At 32.7% G+C, this 24,237-nt stretch overlaps 1 protein-coding gene across 1 annotated transcript; it reads right to left on the bottom strand.

Annotated features, from left to right (window-relative positions):
• Positions 1-5,700: 5,700 nt before the first annotated feature.
• On the bottom strand, positions 5,701-19,163 carry LOC143248036 (xibalbin-1-like). The gene is made up of 4 exons (XM_076496519.1): positions 19,113-19,163; positions 12,271-12,376; positions 7,335-7,392; positions 5,701-6,120 (listed from the first exon to the last, which is right to left on the bottom strand). Exons 2-4 carry the CDS (start codon positions 12,350-12,352, stop codon positions 5,982-5,984), a joined length of 279 nt encoding a protein of 92 aa, XP_076352634.1. The 5' UTR covers positions 12,353-12,376; positions 19,113-19,163; the 3' UTR covers positions 5,701-5,981.
• Positions 19,164-24,237: the final 5,074 nt, after the last annotated feature.

Raw genomic sequence — 24,237 nt, 5'->3', positions numbered from 1 at the left:
CGTTTCTTTGTTGTTGTTGTTAGGCCCGACATGACTAGGTGGTTAAGGCGCTCACCTGGTAATCTGAGGGTCGAGGATCCAAATCCCCGTTACACTAAACTTGCTCGTTCTTTCAGCCGTGTGGACGCTATAATTAACAGTCAATTCCACTTTTCTTTGGCAAAACAATAACCCAAGAGTTAGCGGTGGGTGGTGATGACTAGCTTCCTTTCCTTTAGTCTTGTTCTGCTTAATTAGAGATGGCAAGCGCAGGTAGCATTCGTGTAGCTTTGCGAAATTCAAAACAAATAAACAATTTATTTTTGGTAAGCGCAAACCTACACAGTTGACAATCTCTGCCCATCACGGGCATCGAAAGTCGGTTTTTAGGGTTACATGTCTTCAGAATCGCTGCTGAACAGAATCGTAATCATCACCGTAGAAAACATTATATATATTTCACAAACAGAAACAAGGTTATTGACGTTACTACTCATGGAGTTAGTATATTTATGTCTGTACTACGGTCAATTCGTTTAATTAAACAATTTTCGAGTAAACTAACCAGAACCTCATTATCAGGACAGTAATAAACTACCTTTCTTGACAGGGACGTTTTACTTAATAGTACGATCCAATAAAAGTTTTAGAAGTTAAACTATGGAAACTTTACTCTCTGGTAATTAAAATTGTTCATATGTTGTGCAACTAAATTGTTCACACTGATGTACCTAATTATCTATTATGGTTGGTTATTATTTGTATAGTTTGATCAAAGTAATATGGCGATTCTAGTTTGGAATAGTAAATAATTCTTAAATCGAAAACTAGTCACACATTATGATTTACTTCAATGTAAAACAAACAAAGTTAAGACACTGAAACTACCAAAATGACGATTCACTCCGATAGCTTAGCAGGAAGAGGAATTATTACGCTAAACATTGGCTTTCGATACCAGCAGTAGGTTCACCAAAGATAGCCCTAAGTGCCGTTAGAACGATGCATCAAATTAACTACATTATTTACTGGGTTAATGTAAAGTTCTGAGCTATGCAAGTCATTTGATTTAATCAAAAGCTACAGATAAACTTTCTTAGGCAAATAACTCCTAAACGACAATCTTGGACACAACGGTTGGTAATATTTAGTTAGAATTACATATAAAGATGTATTATTACTCTTTTCGAATTAAGAAAGAAGAATCGATAATTTTGTGCATTTTACTGATACTGATAAATTTAGAGTTTCAACATTTTATGACTCTCAGGTCACAAAAATCTTATACAACAAAATTACTGTACTTTTTATTAATCAAGAAAAACTTGCCAAAAAGAAAAGAAACGAAACGTTAGGTTCATTCTCCTATTAATTTGATATATGTCCACGAGTTAGGTCCCTTCCAGTAAGTACTACCAGTTCTCAATACAGATAAATAAAATAATAATGGACATAGGTTGCTTTAGATCTGTGAAAGACATTCCAAACGCCGTACGCAATCATTAAGATTTTTGTTGTACACGAATCTATGCTCCATAATCCCAGAATATTAAAGCACTTAACAGTGTAACTGTGACAACTGTGGCACACTGTGATCGTGACAAACTGATAACGATAAATCATGTACAATTCTTAAAAGAAATACTGTAATCCTAAAAGGTCAAAATAACAACAAAACTTGAAGAAAGTGAATATTGTAGAGAAAGTAATTATCAAGAATAAGAATATAATGTCATAATTATAAATTATTAATTATTAAAATTAACTATATCTAATAAGAACACTGTGTGAAGTACAAACCTGTGGTGAGAAATACACTAAAGCAATTCACTATTACCTGAAGTAATATCCAAATGAAATAAAAACCAGACGTAAAAGATTTTAAAAAATTCGTGGTATTCTGTGAAACTTCCAAATCCATAATCAGTAGCAATACTATCGTTGAATTTCCCACAGAACTGAATGAATTTTGTGCTTAAATGCGCAATGGAAAACCTCGTTTGTAAAATATATTTCAGATATCCTTGTTGTTAACGAATTTTTCGGTTGTAATCTCAAATTGCCAAATAAAACGAGCAATCAATCATGTATCAGATGCTCTTGGGTGACACATCACATTCTGTCAAATAACTACAGACATACAAGATGCCTTGGAAAAGGATATATTTAAAGAATGTATTGAAGATATTGCAAGCAATATAAATATTTTGATTTTTTGCTGTTTTTGGTGGTTATTATCCAAAGTAAATTACTATGAAGTATAAAGAAAAAGCTATTTCTAAGAAATGTTTATTATTAACCATGAGGTTAATATCAAGCCATTTATATTTCGGTCATATGTCGACACATTAGATAACTCATTTGCATGAAACAGATATAAGGGTGTGTTTGATGTTAATTTATATAAGCAGTTTTATTATTTCCTGACTACAATATCATACATTTAAATTATTTGTTAACTGTTTTGTATAGTGTGGTTTTCAACAATTATAGAATAATTTAGATAATAATATCCACTTTATGGTAATTCTCTTGTTTCCAAAGTAAACTTTAACTGCTTGTCAATCATATAATAAAAACAATATAGAATCACAAGACGATAATCAAAAAATTAGAAACGTCCACTTAGCAATAAATACGTTGGTTGCAGAAAACAAACTTAACTACATCTACTTGTTAATTGCCATTAACATAAACATAATGTGAGGGAAAAGCCTAACTACAATATACTGAAAGTTAAAATTCCGTTGAATATTCACATGTTTCTTTAAGTGCCCAGGCTTTCGTGTAGTACAAAAAAGTAAATTTATTTCGTTTAGATATCAGTGTATTAGAATAATGAAGATGTTCTAGAATTATACAACAATATTCTTCTTTCGCTGCTTTTTAGGTAGTATCATTTTCTTTCTTGAAAGGTCCAACAACAGTTTTATATCTTTTAGAAACGACTAAAGTCATTTCCAATTGCTTGAATGAAAGTTCACCATGACTACAACACGTTTTACTTATTTTTATAAAGTCAACTGACCTTCTGAGCGACAGTAATAAGAAAAAATGGAGATCTGTTGTTGTATTTTAAGGATTTAAGAACATTATCTGACGTTTACAATGTATTAAACAAATGACTGGATAACAGTTGACGCTAAAGTTATACTTGGTAGACAAACACATGAATGTATTTAGTAGAACGTTCTAAGTATGAATAAAGTTTCTTAATGCATTTATAAAAGAAAATTATAACATGATTACATATTTCAAGTAATAACCGTTACTTCCAAAATATTTATGGATGCATTTTTCAATTTTCAAATGATGCTATTATTCGTACTATTCTATTTAATTATGTATAATACTGTATTGATAAAATGCTGACTGGAATATTTTTAGATTATTAATATTTTATCATTCATTCCGCACAGCTTCATTTTATATCGATAAGTTTTGTTTTTGAATTTCGCGCAAAGCTACATGAGGGCTATCTGCACTAGCCGTCCTTAATTTAATGATATAAGACCAGAGAGAAGGCGGCCACCCATCACCACCCATCGCCAACTCTTGGGCTACTTTTTTACCAACGAATAGTGGGATTGATCGTAACATTCTAACCCCTCCACGGCTGAAAATGCCAGGCCATTATATCGATAAAAGGATCCCATCCGATAAGAAATCAGTCGTAGAAGTTACCGCTATAAATTTTAATCTAGGAAAAATACTGCAACTTATTACAAGAATGTTCTAGTAGCATCATTAATTTCATAAACATATCACCATTTCGTAATGTGCATAAAAAATATATGCCATTGAGAATTGTTAAGTTTATCAACCTCTTAAAAACGACGGCCTTTTGTACTTTTCTGGGCTCTAGAAACAGTGTTATTGAAAATATATTAGAGTTGTGGTAAAAATAAGAATATAACTTAAGAAAATACGAAATAATAACAAACTTTCACTGTTTAGTACGTTATAAATTTAGTGACGAACGAGAAAAACATCATCACATCAATTCTATCGAGAAATGCATTTCCCATAGAATAACACATAATAAGCTGTAACACAACACAGTCTTCCTACAGACAGTCGGATTCAAAACTGTTCGAATAGATCATAATTTAATATAATTTTCACTGGACAGTTTCCCCGAAAGTCGAATCGTCGATGAACAAATGCAGTTGTGTAAAAGCTTTGATCACTTTGGACACATACTGAAGCTTCACTATTTTTTATGCATCTACTGGCCAGTTTTTATGGGCGAATATTTTGTTAACATCTATGTGTACACAGCATGAATTATTGTTCGTTTACTAAGTTATCTTGTTGTTCATAATTATTTGAGCATTAAACGGTATACTGAGGTATTACAATATTCTGACATATTTCCAAAAGGATTTAATAAACGTATCACATAAAATACAGGGATGTTAATGATAGAATTGCGTGAATTCGATAATACTGGTAAAGCTATGTTCAATTCCAGTTAAATATTTAATATTTTCACATCTTTAAGTTTTGGAATTTCAAATTACAAGTGAGCGTCGTCAGATTTTGAATTAGATTCATGGTTTGGCTTTCAGTTTGAGGATTTTGGACATGGAGGAATTATTTTCAACTTTACAGATTCCGTAAGCACTGCACTAAAATTATTTTTCAATATATTAAAGTATCTTAGAAATCAGTTTCCAAGAGTTTCTTTATTATTTCGGCAGATTAGAATTTTTAAATGAAGAAATTTTGAGAATGAACATTGTTGTTGTTTGAAGTTAAGCACAAACCGACACAAAGGGCTATGTGTACTCTACCCAGGCGCTGGTATCGAAACCGACTTTTTAGCGTTGTAAGTCCCCAGACGTACCACTATGTCACAGAGGAGTTCGAGAAGGAATGAATTATTTTATCATTTCTTAAATTATATTTTTATTTTGAATTAAACTATATTTTTATACATTTTTGGATTCTTTAAACAACTGGATAGATTGTTGCGAATTTTGAGCATCCAGCAATATTACGTTGAATAAATTGTTCCTGTATCTTAATATTAAATTATTTTTTGTAGTAAGTATTTTTAACACATTTTAAAGTTTTTTTGACTTTATGTTAGAGGGGTTATTTCAACATTTTAAAGTTTTTTTACTTTATGTTAGAGGGGTTATTTTAACATTTTAAATTTTTTGACTTTATGTTAGAGGGGTTATTTCAACATTTTAAAGTTTTTTGACTTTATGTTAGAGGGGTTGTTTCAACGTTTTAAAGTTCTCGATATTTTCCCCAATTCTAAATTTCTTGAAAGTTTCAATTTAGGAAAGAAATTCACTTTTCAGTTTTACAAAATTTGGTACACTGTAAATACATGGATATATATATACACACGTGTGTGAGTGTGTGTGTGGACGTGTTTAATACAGTTCACAATTTAAACTGCCTATATAAAAGAGGTTATTATTTTCCTTAATCAACTCTTTACTCGTAGGAATGTTAGGGAAGTTGTGGGGAGGATAGGAAACTCTAATCTTTTATTTTTTTTTTTGAAACTGCCTATTCTCGATTGATCAATAAAAGTTCAAATTTATGGTTTGGTTGGACTGATATTTTTTCTTAAATGCGTTTTTAACAGCTTATCTGGTATTTATATTCTAATTCTAAAACAGTTACAATAAGCATAATCGAATGTATACATAGCTCTCACAATCAATACAATGTAAGATATTTTTATTTATTAGCGTGGAAATAAAACATTTACAATAAGCATAATCCAATACATATATAGATAACATTCACAGTGAATACCATGTAAGAGACTTTTATTTGGTAGCACAAAACTAATGTGTTAATATATCAAGTATCTTAAGAGGTCAACTTTCCTCTCTTACCAGACTTCTATAGGTATTAAATACGACGATAAATTTCGTGTACTTATAGAAAATGCAAACTTTTGAAAAGAAGATTGTAACAAAAAGCCCATTTTAGAATTTGATTAAAGCGGCATGCTCGTTCCTATGTTTACCTGCTCATTTTCCCCAGCCCTGGAATATTCCCTGTCTCTGACATCGACAGTTGGTGCCCCACAAATTACACCGGCAGGAGGAACCTCCGCAACAAGAGTTTGGCCGAGCATCACAACTTTTCCCGCGAGGAACACATGTTCTCCTATAAAAAACATTTATTGTTAATTTACAATTAATGATAGTCTTTGATTCTGAAAACAACTGAACGGACATGAACCAAAGTATATACAATGTCGGTAAAATAATAATCTCTATTGATTACAGTGAATTACTTTTTTTCAACTGTTTACCGTTAAATGAAGTCTAGTGTTAGCACCTGTCCTTATTTTATAATTTTTTGAACAAGAAACTGTCAGTCAAAGAACCCAGTTACGCTGCGCAAAATGTGTAAAGTTAGGAAACATCAGTTATTTTGAGTGCTTATAAATTATATCTTTAATTCGTGGGTCAATCCCTGCAATGATCAGCAGAATTTGCTCATTGTAAAGCTTTGCACTTAAACACAAAATAAGCACATGAGAAAACTGAGGATCATATTTAGATTATTTATGTTAACAGGCTTTGTTACTATGTTTTACCAGAATGAGAAAATTGTATTTTTATTGACAATTATAAAAGTATCAATATGAAATTATTTAAAAAAATATGCACACATTACTGGAAAAGCATATTTTAAAACGACTTACTAGTTATTTATACTTTTGAAATATATTGTCATTGTTAATAACATGACATGAAAAGGATACACATATAAAACGTCCAATACAATTTTGCTCTGTGTGACTAAATTCCTGTGAAGCATATATATACATTATACACTTATAGAATAAATTATCAGGTCAAAGTAAATGGGTCCGCCATGGCCAGGTGGTTAAAGTACTCGACTTGTAATATGAGGTTCTCGAGTTCGAATCCCCGTCACACCAAACATACTCCTCCTTTCAGCCGTGGGGCGTTATAATGTGACCATCATTCCCACTATTCCTTGGTAAAAGAGAAGCCCAGGATTTGGTGGTGTGTGGTGATGTCTAGCTGCCTTCCCTCTAGCTGCGGGTTTGAATCCCCGTCGCACCAAACATGCTTGCCCTTTCAGCCGTGAGGGCGTTATAATGTGACCATCAATCTCACTATTCGTTGGTAAAAGAGTATCCCAAGAGCTGGCGGTGGGTAGTAATGACTAGCTGTTTTCCCTGTAGTCTTACACTGCTACCTTAGGGATGGATAGAGCAGATAGCCCTTGTGTAGCTTTGCGCGAAATTTAAACCAAACCAATCAAAATGAATGTATTGTCATCATTATGTACAAATCTTATTGTAATCATTTTGAAACAACCAATGAGATTAAAAATCCATTTACCTGTAAACAAAGAGCAAGAGTTCCTGTAGTTTTTCTCGGTATTTTTCAAGTTCATCACCTTGGGAGATAAATTAAGTATATGTAATCAGCTACGATTAAAACGAATGGAAAAAATATTAATTAACGCTTAAATACTGCAATGAAATTATGTAATTAGTTTATAAAGAAAAGAATGTTGACTTACGAAAACTCTCAGAGTGATATTCGGATTGATTGAGCACTGATTACAATATATTAGACTCGATAGAATCAAAAAACGTGCTGGTGTAGAAACGTCCTCTAGGGTTTACGTTTTCTCAGGCCATTAACATCAATCTTAATTTAGATTTAGACACATGACAATGGAATAAGCTTCAACCACAAGTCATCCTCTTAAGCTTGTAAGCGTTCTGAAGTAGTCAAACATCGAAAGAAAGGGAAAGAAAAGAAAACGTACGATGACAATAGATGCCCTGAAAATGTTATTAACTTAACTTTCTCTTTCAACTGGCGAAGTCGCGAGTCTCAAAGTTAGCGTCACAATACTGACCCATCATTGTAGCTCTTTGTTTCTTAACTCACCCTGTTTAAAACTTGGTAAATACATTGAGTTTTCTTTGTTTATTAACGTGTCTTATTTTTAAACTGAAAAATACATTAGGTTTCTTTGTTTGTTAACTTGTCTTGTTTTTAAACTGAAAAGTACATTAGGTTTCTTTGTTTGTTAACTTGTCTTGTTTTTAAACTGAAAAGTACATTAGGTTTCTTTGTTTGTTAACTTGTCTTGTTTTTAAACCGAAAAAATACATTAGGTTTCTTTGTTTATTAACTTGTCTTGTTTTTAAACTGAAAAGTACATTAGGTTTCTTTGTTTGTTAATTTGTCTTGTTTTTAAACTGAAGAGTACATTAGGTTTCTTTGTTTGTTAATTTGTCTTGTTTTTAAACTGAAGAGTACATTAGGTTTCTTTGTTTGTTAACTTGTCTTGTTTTTAAACTGAAAAGTACATTGTGTTTCTTTGTTTGTTAACTCGCCGTATTCATACATTTGGCAAAATATATTCAAGCTTCTTATTTCCTTTATACGTTTAGCAACATAATATTTTTTTTAACTTTGTAAATTTGGTAAATAAATTTAGCTTATTTGTTTCTTAACTGACATTGTTTGTAAACATAACAGATACATTTAGTTTTTAGTTTCTTAACTTGTTTATCAACATGAAAAAATACATTTTTTTTAATTTCGAGATTTTTCTTTTTAACTTACCTTGTTTAACCTTGCAACATATTTTAGTTGATTTGTTTCTTTATCAGTAAATGAATACAAAGTATATATATGAAAAAAATACATTGAGAGCATCTCATTAAGTTGTTTAGTTGGCCTTTGAAATTTTAATGGTATTCAGATATGGGGGAAGAAGTAAATTTAAGGGAATTGAATGAAAGGCTTGATAAATATTTGAATTATAAAACATAGATTCAAGATTACATATATATATACATACAGTTTAATTTAGTTTAGTGGAGGGAAGAGCCTATATGGATCAATAGATTCCTCTATAGTCATTAATTTTATGTTTTCCCTTCATTTTCACATAATCAACAATTAATTTTCTTTTCTATATATACAAAGGACAAAAATCTGTATCTGTCTGTTTGCCCGTTATCTAACTACTCCTAGGTCACTGAAACAATTTCAAACAAATTTTATGGGATAAGAGTTTGAAGCAAGGAATATGTTAGTAGGAGCACACAGCACTCTCTACATACACTATTGGTGTTATTGACTATTTAACATCTTGACCTCAGTTAACGTTGTGACGAATTTACTATTATATATTTATTTTAATATTGATGTTTCTTTTTGTTAAATATATGTTTAGAAATGCATGTAACTTGTATTATTATATCTGTATTACGAAATTCACGCCTATTCACTAAAGTTGTAGAAGATTTTCCAGCATAAGAATTAATAATGTACCGTGTGTGTATGTAAATATTTGTAATTGCTAGTATTGCTGTCTCAGCTGAAGTTTCTAGAAATTATCCTGTCAAGCTAATAAAACGTAATCAATGTGGCATGTCAAGAGACAGTAAATATTGTTGATTTGCTACAGTTGGTATACTATAAACCTCGGAAGCTATTACTGTAATAATGCTTACTAGTTTGGAAACTACAGATATTTAACCAGGAACGTTTAAAATTTCGAACGTTACAAACCGTTTAACTTCGGTGGATTAACAACGAATGTTAGTATTTTTACAAAGACATTATATAACTTTAGCGGTGAAAAAGATAACATTTGATCGGCGAAGAACTAGTTAGCTAAGCGGTAGGTGAATTGTGCCTACATCAGTTCAGAATTAATTCACTCGTCGTGAGCCCTCGATAAGATATCAAGAAAGTTCAGAATTGGATAGAAGACTCAATATTGTTTGAAAGTTTGTAGAACTATTGCATATAAATTATTATTTGTAATAACAATTATTATAAATTGTATTATTGTTTGTATAGAACACTAGTGGCACAGCGGCATGTCTGAGAATTTATAACGATACAAAACGTGTTTTGATATCCGTGGCAGGCAGAACACAGATAGAGCTTTGTATAACTTTTTGCTTAGCTACAAAAAATAAACATTGCTTTTATATTAAAATATATTTGTATTAAGAAAGAAAACTGTGTATATCAATCTTGTTAGCAAACATCATAATTTTGTTATGAAACAAATGCAATGAAAACATATGACCGCCACTACTACAGTAAGGCATAAACTCAGCTAAAATTTCTAGGATGTTAGGATGTATCTTGAATTATTAAGTGACCTTTCAACTTCTGCGGCCAGTGACTGTCAATTAATTAATAACGTGAAACACTGTTGAAGGATATTAAGAGCTGGGTGTTGAAGGTGGGGAACAGAAACACACTTAGCACTACTACTTTGGTCGATTCCTCTTCGCAAAGAGTCACCATGACCATCGCACATGTTTTAGGTATATACATAGTGCGTTCTTACTTGTAAAGATAAGAACTGCTAACATTGAATTCTTAGAGCTTATACAAAACTAGTGGTAAGGTAATAGTTAATACTAGAATAATATGTTATGATATAAATAAATTGTATAGATGTTAATATTTTTAGTGTTATTTATCATAGCATTCACTTCCATATTCTTTTTAAGTTTTCATAACCCGAACAAAGGACAAATACCTCAGCTTGTCAAAAATAAAAGAAAACGCATGAATGATTTTAAAAAAAATAGCATTATATAGTTCTAGAACGTTCCAAATATTTTGAGACTATAGCTAAGTTAAACATTTTAATACGTACAATTACTAATTTTTTAGAATACAAAAATGGTATTCATGTTTTATTTTAACTCTTACTATTTGTGATTGAATAAATTAATAATTTTTCTTACAATTTCTAAATTTGTCATATAAAGTTAACTGAGATTAATTTCTCAGTTTATTAATTATGATTGTACGTTGTAAAGCACAAAGCTATACAATGGATTATTTGCGCTTTGTTTATCGCAAGGACTCGAACCCTAGATTTTAACATTATAAGCCACTGCTAAGCCATCAGGGTATTTGTGATGATGGAAAAAAATGTAATATACAAAATAAGTATTTCGAATATTCTAAATTTAAATGTTTACTAGATTATATTTATTATGATAAAGGCTGATTTGAAATATATCTATCTATCTAACCTCAATTTATCATTTCCATATGTTAATCTACAGTATAAGTCTAAAAACATATTATCTGATCACAGAATATCGTTCTTTCAGTGTCCTGAGAGTATCTCATAATATTGTGAAAAATATTTCTCGTTGAAGGGCTATAATCAATGATCTGTAGCAGTTTAACAAGTAACAAGTTCTTTGTAATCAAATAATTGATTCCGATAGAAACTTTTTTAATCTAAGGAGTTCAGCAATTTTAGTTTTACCGTAAAGGTTAACATGTTAAAACCGGAAATCTATAAAAGAATGAAATCAGAAAACGTACAAAACAATTATTTGTTATCAAAGTCAACCATGCCAGTGAGGCGTTATTGATTGTTATTTATGCTGCTGTTGTTGTTTTTCAGATATTGAAGACAAGTGGAAACCATTTTATTAATTTCTCCTGGATCTTTTACGGTTCAGTTCTGCCTGCAATTTTGACAGTTGAAATTTTTTTTTGTAAAATCTGATACTTCTAACCCGGGCAAAAGACAGGTGTCTCAACAATTTTTTTAATAAATTAAATCGTGAAAGGCGAGTTACTGAGCCACATGTGGTATTTCTAGTATTCGTATTTCTAGATGACAAACCAAACTCAAGCTTCTGACAATTTAGGAATTCAGCTCAATGTGAAATTTCTATTTATTTTCAATGATAAATGTGTTATTAAAGATTCCCTTTTATAAGCAATGTGGGAAATGTGTTGACACATTCTATTCTCATAACTTCTAAGAGAAATAACTACAGAATTTTTAACGAATATTTTTGTTTCTAGGTGAAAACATTTGTAACGCTAATACCTTGAACTATGAAACATTAAATTAATGTGTTTAAAAATCTTGTCTCTTTAAGATATAAAAGAAGCCCTGTATGGCTAGGTGGTTAAGGCACTCGACTCGTAACCTGAGGGTCGCGGATTCGAATCCACGTCACACCAAACATGCTCGCCCTTTCAGCCGTTGGGGCATTATAATGTGACGGTCAATCCCACTATTCATTGGTAAAAGAGTGGCCTAAAAGTTGGCGGTGGGTGGTGATGACTTGCTGCCTTCCCTCTAGTCTTACACTGTTAAATTAAGGACGGCTAGCGCAGATAGTTTTCGTGTAGCTTTGCGCGAATTTCAAAAACGAACAAACAAGATATAAAAAACGTAATACATACCAAGACGGAAGCAATAAAGTTTATATATAAGTGCGATGAAGAAAACATTCATCCTACGTACCACTTGTAGAGTATGAAGAGCTCGTGACTGCAAGATGCAGCTGTAACAAACCGAATATTACAGCAATAACAAAGTAGTTCATGGTTGAAAAAAGACCTTGGCTGATCTAGATATTCAAGAAAATCTACATGTTAGGTGAAAAAGACGAAGACAAGAAAAAAGAACGTATTTTGTTGATTACTGTATTTAACTATTTTCTGCAAATATTTTTCAAAGATATAAAACTGGCCACCAGTTCCAAACCCTAACATATGTAACTGAAACTGACTGATCATTTTATTACGATCCTCACCTAGTATCGGGTAAGGCCAACCTTCATACCAAAATAGCTTATGCATAGACACCCAAGGTGTGTAGTTTGATTGTAGCCTATTCACCAAGACGTAAAAGACTGTGATTCATTTATAGAAGTCGAGAGAAAGTTATGTTGGCATCAAAGATACCATTGAGATTCAGCAAATTTGGTGACCAATGAAAATAATTAGTTACTTTCATGCCCTTTGAACTAATTTAAATAATGTAAGTACAAAAGATCTGGTCGTTAAATTATTGTTCATCAGGGCGGAAATACAAAATTCTGAGGTAGACATGGTCGGCACCAACAAACAAGAAAGCTTCGGATGTCAGTCTGAGGGAATGAAAGAACTTCCATCTTTATCAAAGGAACATCTTCCACACCATTACATTGCTTCCAGTACTTAAACCATCAGAATAGAACAAACGTGTTTTTATTTTCTGCATTGCCTGCAGAGAAAAGCATGAAACGCGTTTCATCCAAGCTTGCAATCAATCAGTGAACACAGTATGATATCTTAGCTCCACTAGACCTGTGTTGTCCAACATGTATTTGAGAAGAGCTGTTTTAGGACTACTTGCCAGCTACGATAAGACATATGATGTGATATATTTCTTGTATACGATTGAAGATAGCCGACTCCTGACAACAATTGCAGAAATAGTTCAACTGGAACACAGTTTGCCTTGTTTTGTTAACAGCTTGTTCAATAACTTTATTCCAAATATCAGTCGTTGGCGGCCATTTTATCTCAGTTATAAACAAATTAATTTATGATTGCCAATATTTATAGACTCTGGTGATACATTTTCTTGAATAGCGGAGTTAAAGAAATGGTTTTATTAACGGTATTCTTGTTAGATTGGCAACCACTACAATGTTCATCTAAAAATACGAGATATTTTTACTTTTATCAATAGTCTTGCAGAACAATCAAGTGTTCTCTATATATACATTTACAGGGCTCAGACCTTCACTTTACACGTCACATGATTAGTCTATTTTTGATGAGCAGTTATAGAATGTTCTATAAATATGTATGGAGGTCACAATGAAGTGGCCAATCAGTGTATAGTACTCTAATTTATATATGTAACATACGTTAAACAAACCTATACATAACAACTACAAGGTTAATGTATCAAATAAACATGTGAATTTGTTATATTCTGTCATTTTAAATATAACATAATTACTACATTTTTAACATTATGTATTATTACGTACTTACCGTCTTCTATGTATTGTTGTTTGTCCATGTCTATTGTACCTATTGCGTATACTATGTCTATTGTATGTGTTTAATACGTTTGTGTTTTAATGTTTATATGTTCTAAACGTTATATCCCAAGTATTTACGTGATTGCTTACGCGTACTGTGCCTATTATGTATACAATGTCTATTATGTGTATTTACTACGCTTGTATTATTACGTGCTTACTGTGTTTTAAACATCAAATATTAATGTATCATCTACGCTTATTGTGAATATAAAATATTGTTCATTGTGCTTGTGTGAATACGTCCTTACTGTGTTTTAAGTATTATTTGTTTCCGTTTGTTGTGCTGACGATATTAAGTTTAGTATGCATTGATGTATTATTATTATATATTTACTATATTTAAAACAATATGCGTTTTTAATGTTTTATTTAATAACTGACTTAGTTTATATATAGATTATACGATTAATATGTTTATGTGGTTCTAAGTTGGTTTTTTTACTGTAGTTGTAATGTCCTTTTTTAAAATTTGTATATACTTGTTTCCTTCATGTGCAATACATTGTGTTTGTTCACTAAGCTTACTTTTAAGACTCTAATCAGGAAACAAATCATAAAAAAATTATGTGTTATGTGTCTGTTATTTGAATATCGCCCTATAATCTATTATGCTTTAAAAAGATCTGTAGTTGGTGACTTCTCTTGTTCATTTAACCATCTTGTGAGTGAATGCAGATAAGCTAGATATTTACTTTCATATATATAATTGTGAATAAACAAGTAACTCTAAGGTCATATATACAGTTACTCTCCTAAATAACTCTGTCATTGGCCTGATGGTTAGGATGCGTGACTCGCATCCTGCATGATGCAGGATTGAAACCCGTTGTTGAACACGCTCATCGCCCTTTCAACCGTAGGTGCACTATAACGTAACAGTAAACACCACTATTCTTTCGTAAAGAGTAGTATAAGAGTCGGCGGTGAGTGATGTCTACTAGCTGCCTTTCCTCTAGTCTATCACTTCAAAATTAGGGGCGGTTAGCTCAGATAGACATCCAGTAGCTCTGCTCGAAATTCAACAAAACAAACACACACTATTCTGCTGAAACAGAACATTCGTTCACTCAGCCATTCGCTAGAAAAAGTAAACTGTTAACAAAAAATGGTACTACTAGCTGCGAAATATTTATGTTTGACATAAATGTTTATCTTACAACTTACTAAAAAGTGGACTGTTATCTTAAACATCTCTGTTTCGCTTACCTAAATGTCATGAGTTAACATTGACAAATATTTCTGCCGTACATTCAACTGTTACTTGCTAATACAAGCAAATATCTTTCAAATCTAAGAATCACTTTCATTGTTGCTCATTAAAACATCCTGCTAACAACAGTACCTTTCGTCATTCTTCAGAAATTAATAAATTATTAACTTCTTACGATCCTCATTGTCGTTAATATCATAAATAGATTATGAGCTGCAATTATAGTTAATTATTTGTCTGTTAGCCAACTAATGTATAGTTTTGCCTATAAATGTTCGAGGTCCTTGAACCATCTTGTCTACCTCTATAAATTTAGCAAGTTTGTACTGTTTCAAACTTCGTGTAAAAGATGTATTTAAGTGTGCACCAACTTTTTAACTAATATATGTATCGCATACGGTACATCTATCTAATTCACGATGTTAGAAAAACATGTAGGTTCGAAAATACAATTAATCACAAAAATAGGAAACCTAAGAGCTTTCGAAAGATGGGCCTTCCTTCTTCAGGGACAAATTGGGAAACAGTATACACCTGTTTAAGCTAGAGTTTCGAAAGGTATATATATATATTGAGTTTGGTGTTATTGAATTATATGATGGTGTCTAAGAATGCAATTTGAGTTTAAACAAATGTCTTAATTTTGTCTTTTATGTGTATTTGGTGATATTATCTGTCACAGATATAGAGTTTTGAGCTCTTGGCAACAGATTTGTTTCCCATAAACTTTCTAAAGTAATTAAAGGGAGAATTGATCCAGGTCATTAATTAGGACTATACTGTACGGCTCGACTCCAGAGATCGCTGGAAGACTGGATTAGTAGAAAGTTAATTTCACTAAAGGAATCCCTCTGCTGCTTCGTGAAAGTTTTCTAGGTCCATATATCACTAGCAAGGTAATTTGGGTCTGGGCAATGACAGTAGCTAAAAAACTGAAGATTCTATTCCTTTTCAGACATACAGTAAATAGAAGTGTTGACCATACTGAATCAGACATACAGTAAATAGAAGTGTTGACTATACTGAATCACACATACAGTAAATAGAAGTGTTGACCATGCCAAAAGTGAATCTTCTAACTTGGGCGTTAATATAATGTTGTTCTTGTGAATAGAAAGTTGTTTGTATGTGTCGATAAATACGTTTTATAGACTTAAATAGGCATTTTAATCTTTATTGTTAAACATAAAGCTACAAATGGGTTATCTGTGTTATACCCATCGCAATTATCGAATCGCAATTTTTAGTGTTATAAGCCCTTCGACTTACTCATGAGTTGCCTGAAGGTCATAAAGGTACTTAAACATATTAACAATAAGTGCTTAATAACCAAGTGTTTTGTACCTTTACAATAATTTTGTCAAGCAGATTACAATTTTGAGCATCTAATAAATCTGTAGCCCGGCATGACCAGATGGTTAGAGCTCTAGACTCGTAATCTGAGGGTCCAAGGTTTGAATTCTTGTTACACCAGACGTGCTTGCCCTTTCAGCCGTAAGGGTGTTATAATGTGACGGTCAGTCAAACTGTTCGTTGGTAAAAGAGTAGCCCAAGAGCTGACGGTGGGTAGTAATGACTAGCTGCCTTTCTTCAAGTCTCACACTGCTAAATTAGGGACGGATAGCGCAGATATCCCTTATGCAGCTTTGCGCGAAATTAAAAATAAACAAACTTATAGACCTCAACGTAATGAAGGATTTATAAGTCAATTTTAGACTTGTAAGAAAATAGTTGCCTCACATTTCATAATATGTGTATATGATTACACTGACTGGCCACTTTATTATGATCACCTCCTAATATTGGTGTAGACCACAGTTCATTACAATAGGTCATGGAGTGAGTATAAGATTTAGATTCCATACATAAAATATTAAAAGCCGTCCTACTTCATTATAGCCCTTTCGTCAATGAGTGAAGTCTTCACAGAAGGTGAAGTTGTTGAACAAAACGTTCGATTTTTTTTACAAGTGTCAGACACAATTCATTGTGACTCTTACTGTTATTACACTCTGAAGACAGATGTCTTTGAACAGCTGGCAGAAAAAGTGGTATTTGATAACAGCACCCATTCTCTACCTGTGCCATTCCTCTCAATAGCAGAGGAATGCTTACACTTGTATAATAGCCGACAGAATAGCCGTGATATGACTCTATACCACTTGCCACAATATTAGTCTGTTTTTGGCATGTGTGTGTAATTAAAGATCTTAATAGAATACATTGGTCTGTTAGCGCGTATATTACAATGTAATAAGGATGGAATATTCAAATAAGCAACAAATCCTACACATCTGTTTTGACCATATCTTTTATTTATGTACGTTTGTTTATTCTAAAACAGCTCAAAAATAGAGTCTACACGTGATCGTTGGGAAAGCAGTAAACAGGAACAGAAATTTTCGAGTTAGCACTGAGTTAATGTGAATAAAAATAAATGTTAAAATCCATCAAATTGTATTTATGGCAAACCTACTAAAGGTATGTACCGCTGTTCCGAATTGTGAACTACAGTCGATTCTTTTCTATTTTTAGTCAAATATCGACTACAATAAAGTGTATATCTGTTCCTAACATGCCAATTTGAGATACATATACAAATTGTTTGTTTGTTTGTTTTTGAATTTCGCACAAAGCTACTCGAAGGCTATCTGTGCTAGCCATCCCTAATTTAGCAGTGTAAGACTAGAGGGAAGGCAGCTAGTCATCACTACCCACCGCCAACTGTTGGGCTACCCTTGTTACCAACGAATAGTGGGAATGACCGCAACATTATACGCCCCCACGGCTGGGAGGGCGAGGATGTTTAGCGCGACGCTGGCGCGAACCCGCGACCCTCAGATTACGAGTCGCAAGCCTTACGCGCTTGGCCATGCCGGGCCAATATACAAATAACAACGTCTTGAAAGTCCCATCTGGATACGTTTCTCGAGAGGCTGGAAAATGAGAATCAGTGCAAGAAGAAACAATGGTTAACCCAATAGCTTTGATGTACAAATTGTTGTTCAATAGAAAGTCTTAAAATGAAGAACGACGAAAGTTTGTTTCTTAAAATTTAATTTCACAGCTCGAAGTATAAAAAATATTAGTGCCAAACATCAGAGTTCATAAAAGTGAAATAGGCTTAGTGTTTTATCAGATTTTACTCCAACAAGCCGGAAAAAATACTAGTTTGTTAACAAGTCTACAAATAAATTCTGAATAAACAAAAAAAGATAAACTGCAGTTCGTTTCAAGGTGCACAACTATTTTGTGAAATAAATCTGACACTAAAATTTGAATGATCTGTGTCTGTTCACAACTTAACATCAAAGTTTATGAAGTACCTATTTATCTCACCTAGAACAGTTAAGGTTGTGAATGAAAGCAGGTACAACCGATAAACGTAAGACTGGTATATTAGATCCTTTTGATAAATGCATATACGAGTTTCAACCCAGTTGAAGTACATATTGTTAACCCGTGAATACAACTATATTTGATTAAAAATAGAGATGCAACAAATAAAATGCAGTATGTTAAACAATGAACACAAGTGATGTCCAAACCTTAGGGCCCGGCTCGGCCAAGCGTGTTAAGGCGTGCGACTCGTAATCTGAGTGTCGCGGGTTCGCATCCCGGTCGCGCCAAAGATGCTCGCCCTTTCAGCCGTGGGAGCGTTATAATGTGACGGTCAATCCCACTATTCGTTGGTAAAAGAGTAGCCCAAGAGTTGGCGGGGGGTGGTGATAACTAGCTGCCTTCCCTCTAGTCTTACACTGTTAAATTAGAGATGGATAGCACAGATAGCCCTCGAGTAGCTTTGTGCGAAATTCCAAAACAAACTAAACCTCAGCAGTAGTGAATATAATAAAATTACTTTTATCCCATTGCATATCTAATGTTGGATACAGACACATATTTAACTTCGTTTTTTACTTCTTTCTTAGCTTCTAGCCGTCTTTGGTTAGTTATTGATTTCCATTATTAATTGTCAACTATCAAATGGTGGTATTAAGCCAACTGATGATGGCCTTAATGGAAACATAATACATTAATTTATTACATACTTACCACGAACCACCAGGTAAAGTCTTCTCAAAGAGGTTGGAGTCTCTGTAAAACTCGGACTACACCGACCCTTGACACGTTTATTTATCGTTGATACTTTTTTTAACGGAACATGCGTACAAGAACTGATCAATACAGTGTTATTTGTTTCAAGCCATGGAAAACTTAAGATAACTGCTGATGTATTATGTCAAATGTATGACGTGGGATATCATTAAACTGTTGAATGTGAAACATCGAAACAAAATTTTTCTTAATCTACCTTCTTCCGACAGTTTGATGTCACAAACAAACAATAAATTAAAATTTTATCTGCAGCTTCCGAAAGATGGAATAAGCACTCAAAAATAAAAATGATAATCGGTATGCATGTATATTTATATATATGTATGTATGTATGTATTTTAATGAAATTAAATAAATACATTTAAATTAAGTTAAAGAAGTAAACAAAATCATGAGGAAGGTTTGTTTGTTTGTTTGTTTTGAATTTGGGATTGGGGGATTGACCGTCACTTATAACGCCCCCACGGCTGGGAGGGCGAGCATGTTTGGCGCGACGGGGATGTGAACTCGTGATCCTTAGATTACGAGTCGCACGCCTTAACACGCTTGGCCATACCAGGCTTTCAAATTATGTACCAGAGCAGTTTCTTATATCACTGTAGACATCCATCTCAAATTATGTAATAAAGAGCAGTTTCTTATATCACTGTAGACATCCATCTCAAATTATGTACTGGAGAAGTTTCTTATATCACTGTAGACATCCATCTCAAATTATGTACTAGAGCAGTTTCTTATATCACTGTAGACATCCATCTCAAATCATGTACTGGAGAAGTTTCTTATTTGAACGTAGACATCCATTTTAAATTATGTACCTTGACAATTTCTTGCGTGAGTGTAGATATCAATCTTAAATTATGTACCAAGACAGTTTATTATCGAGTGTAAACATACATCTCAAAATATGTACCAGGACAATTTGTTTTGTGATTTTGATTATACAGCTCAAATTACGTACCATGACAATATTTGATGTGAGCTTAGACATCGACATCAGCTTAGGTACCAAGACAATTTCTTATAATATCCACATTGATATCTTTAAATATACATACAGCGATGGGTATTATGATATTACATTTACGTTTGCTATCACATATTTAGAATTCTATGTATATATTTGTTATGACCATAATTTTAAATTTTTTAAAAGAATAATATGTCACTAGTTAAGACTGTTATACTTAATTTCACAAAGGTTAAACAATGCAATGGAAAGTGCGAAATAGTCAGCGACCAATCACATATATTGAATAAATTTAAATGAAATTAAAAAATTAAAATATTTTTAAAAAATGTAGTTATAATATAATTAATCAGAGTTTGGGAATTGCTGTTTCTAATGCAGTTCTACCTCATCAGGCCCGGCATGGCCAGGTGGGTTAAGGCGTTTGACTCGTAATCTGAGGGTCGATGTTCGAATCCCCGTCTCACCAAATATGCTCGCACTTTCAACTCTGGTGGCATTATAATGTGACGGTCAATCACACTATTCGTTGGTAAAAGAGTAGCCCAAGAGTTGGCGGCGGGTGGTGATGACTAGCTGCCTTCCCTCTAGTCTTACACTGCAAAATTAGGAACAGCTAGCGCAGATAACCCTCGAGTAGATTTGTGCGAAATTTCAAAAAACAAACAAACATAATTTTAGAAGGATGTATGCAGTGATATAGGAAATTAAAATGGTGCATAATTTGAGATGGATGTGTACAGTAATATAAGAAAGTATCATGGCACATAATTTGAGGATTTTAGATGGATTTTGACAGAACCACAATGACATAAGGAATTGTCATAGTACTTAAATTGAGATGGATACCTACTGCCACATAATTTTACGTAGATGTTTATAAGCCCATAGTACACAATTTTGTATGTGTGTTTTTGTTTTTAGGATCTTCGTCACAAGCAGAAAAGAGGAATTTGCCATTATTCTTCAAACAAATCCCTGGCCACAAATTGAAGAACGAGATTCTAGGCAAACAAGCGTAGACCACGAACCCTTGGATTCAACATATTAATATTCCAACCATTAAACCAAATCCAGTCCAAGTTCTTTCGTGGCTCAACGGTTCATTGTTTTTTTAAATGTTGCAATATCTGACACTGAAGCAAACAATTTCTTTCTGATGTTATTATGAGCAAGTTATTTTCGTGAATGTCACCTTAATTTTCAGATATATTCAGATGAGAATTCTTGTGAGAGGTGTATAAAATATTCATACACTGTGATAAACGCCAGCCTTATATTTAGCACTAATGGCTACTTTTGTATTTTATATAACATTAATTAACAAAGTTTCTAACTTTGATATCACCATGAAAAAAGGCAATTATTTAAATAGAAGAATTTTTAAAACTCAGCTTATGTATTTATTTATCTTTAGACTGAATGAATTATGATACCTATAAATTGTACAAACATGCATAAATGTATTAAATAAGGTTAACATATAGACATTTACATTAGTAAATATTTATGTATATTATTTTTGTTTTGGACTTTAAAAACCAATGCGTTTCGAGGAAATCCTTATGGAATACTGTACCCCCACGGAGATGAAGCCTTTTCTGTCTTTTTATCAGTATTTACTTAAATAACGAAAATATTAGCCTCTTCTCATGTGCTTCATATATACGTATAAATATGGACATTTAAGTCCCAAGTGGAGAGGTTTGATTTCACGACATAATGCATTGAGAAATAGAACTCTCGGAAACCTACCCAAAAGTAAAAATTGTTCTAACTGAATTTCTAAATAACTTTTAACCCTTCTAAACTACATGATGGATAAGTCGTTAACGTCTATGAAGAGCGAGTTTCAATAGAAATAGTTTTATACCTAATTACTTAATTACAATTACTCTATTATTCATCGAATTTGTTAGCCGTCACTACGAAAAGAAAAAAAAATATTTTGCCATATGTTAGATAAAATACGTATTTTTGACGTCATGTTTAGCAATTTTATCACTAGAATAATAAAAACTGCTGTGAACTTACAATGTGTCAAGGTAAGTTTTTTCGCTTTATTTTTCCCCTGTCAGTGTGTTGTAAAAAATAAATTGTGATATATGTCTTTATTTATTATTACTTTTACACAAAGTAGGTATTCCACATACGGGAATTTAGAATTTGAGTTCGAATAAGCAAACAAATATATCAACTTTGAACGCACTAGAACCTGTATGTGACATATACCATAGACAATTTCTTGAACTAAGCCTATCCTCAAAAATAAGTGAATTCGACTTATAGAGAAGCCTAAATGTTTACCTGGTGGCTGAGCGCCAGCAGAAACAAATACTCCAGTTCAGAAGTATCGGATTTTACAGAAATATTTCCATTACCAAGAATATAGGCAGGACTAAATATAAAAAATCCAGGCGACATTAATGAAACTCACAAAAATCAGCATCGATTTGTTGTCTATATCTAAAAGAAGTAAAACATAAATAACAATCAATAACGCCTCACTGGCATAGTTGACGTTGATAACAAATGATTCTTTTGTACGTTTTCTGATTTCATTCTTTTATACGTTTCCGGTTTTAACATGTTAACCTTTACGGTAAAACTAAAATTGCTGAACTCCTTAAATTAAAAAGTTTCTATCGGATTCAATTATTTGATTACAAAGAACTTGTTACTTGTTAAACTGCTACAGATCATTGATTATAGCCCTTCAACGAGAAATATTTTTCACAATATTATGAGATACTCTCAGGACACTGAAAGAACGATATTCTGTGATCAGATAATATGTTTTTAGACTTATACTGTAGATTAACATATGGAAATGGTAAATTGAGGTTAGATAGATAGATGTATTTCAAATCAGCCTTTATCATAATAAATATAATCTAGTTTGTTTGTTTGTTTTGGAATTTCGCACAAAGCTACTCGAGGGCTATCTGTGCTAGCCGTCCCTAATTTAGCAGTGTAAGACTAGAGGGAAGGCAGCTAGTCATCACCACCCACCGCCAACTCTTGGGCTACTCTTTTACCAACGAATAGTGGGATTGACCGTCACATTATACGCCCCCACGGCTGGGAGGGCGAGCATGTTTAGCGCAACGCGGGCTCGAACCCGCGACCCTCAGATTACGAGTCGCACGCCTTACGCGCTTGGCCATGCCAGGCCATATAATCTAGTAAACATTTAAATTTAGAATATTCGAAATACTTGTTTTGTATATTACATTTTTTCTCCATTATCACAAATACCCTGATGGCTTAGCAGTGGTTTACAATGTTAAAATCTAGGGTTCGAGTCCTTGCGATAAACAAAGCGCAAATAATCCATTGTGTAGTTTCGTGCCTTATAACACACAAACATAATTAATAAATGCATGAAACTACTCTCAGTTAATTTAATACGACAAAACTATATATTGCGCAGCAAAATTAGAAATTGTAAGAAAAATTATTAATTTATTCAATCACAAATAGTAAGAGTTAAAATAAAAACATGAATACCATTTTTGTATTCTAAAAATTTAGTAATTGTACGTATTAAAACTTTTAACCTAGATATAGTCACAAAGTATTTATTATGTGCTAGCATTCGATAATGTTATTTAAAACATTCGTTCAGACGTTCTTTATTTTTGACAAGCTGAGGTATCTGTCCTTTGTTTGGATCACGAAGTCAAAAAAAAAAATGTGTTAGTGAATGCTATGATAAATAACACAAAAATCTTACCTTCTGTACAGTTTATTTATAACATAACATATTACAGTATTCATTATTACCAATAATTTTGTATAAGCTGTAAGAACTCACTGTACATTTGTACTTAAAACGTGGTATACATTGTGCAATGGTCAGTTTGACTTTCTACGAAGAGGTAGCGGTACAACTAGTAGCATTAAGGGTGTTTTCTGTTACCCACTTTCAACACTGAGCTATTTATGTCCTTCCGCAGTGTTTCATGTGATTTATTAACAGACGGTCATTGGCTGCAGAAGCGTCTTACGAGCGAAGTTGAAAGGTCATGGGTCAGAGTAGAAAGTGGATTAACTTTAGAAACTTCAGCTGAGTTTATGTATTATTGCAGT

This window comes from Tachypleus tridentatus, chromosome 1 (genome assembly GCF_004210375.1).
Source record: "Tachypleus tridentatus isolate NWPU-2018 chromosome 1, ASM421037v1, whole genome shotgun sequence".
Classification (NCBI taxonomy): domain Eukaryota; kingdom Metazoa; phylum Arthropoda; class Merostomata; order Xiphosura; family Limulidae; genus Tachypleus; species Tachypleus tridentatus.
The sequence above is the reverse complement of the archived record's forward strand: the minus strand, read 5'-3'. Positions and strand labels throughout refer to the sequence as shown.

What these genes read in the sequence shown, in the direction of transcription:
- LOC143248036 (XM_076496519.1), bottom strand. Translation starts at nt 12,352, where the DNA reads ATGAACTACTTTGTTATTGCTGTAATATTCGGTTTGTTACAGCTGCAT. An exon ending in CTCTTCATACTCTACAAGTG is followed by an intron (nt 7,393 to 12,270) that starts GTACGTAGGATG and finishes TTATCTCCCAAG; the next exon opens with GTGATGAACTTGAAAAATAC. An exon ending in CTCTTGCTCTTTGTTTACAG is followed by an intron (nt 6,121 to 7,334) that starts GTAAATGGATTT and finishes TGTTTTTTATAG; the next exon opens with GAGAACATGTGTTCCTCGCG.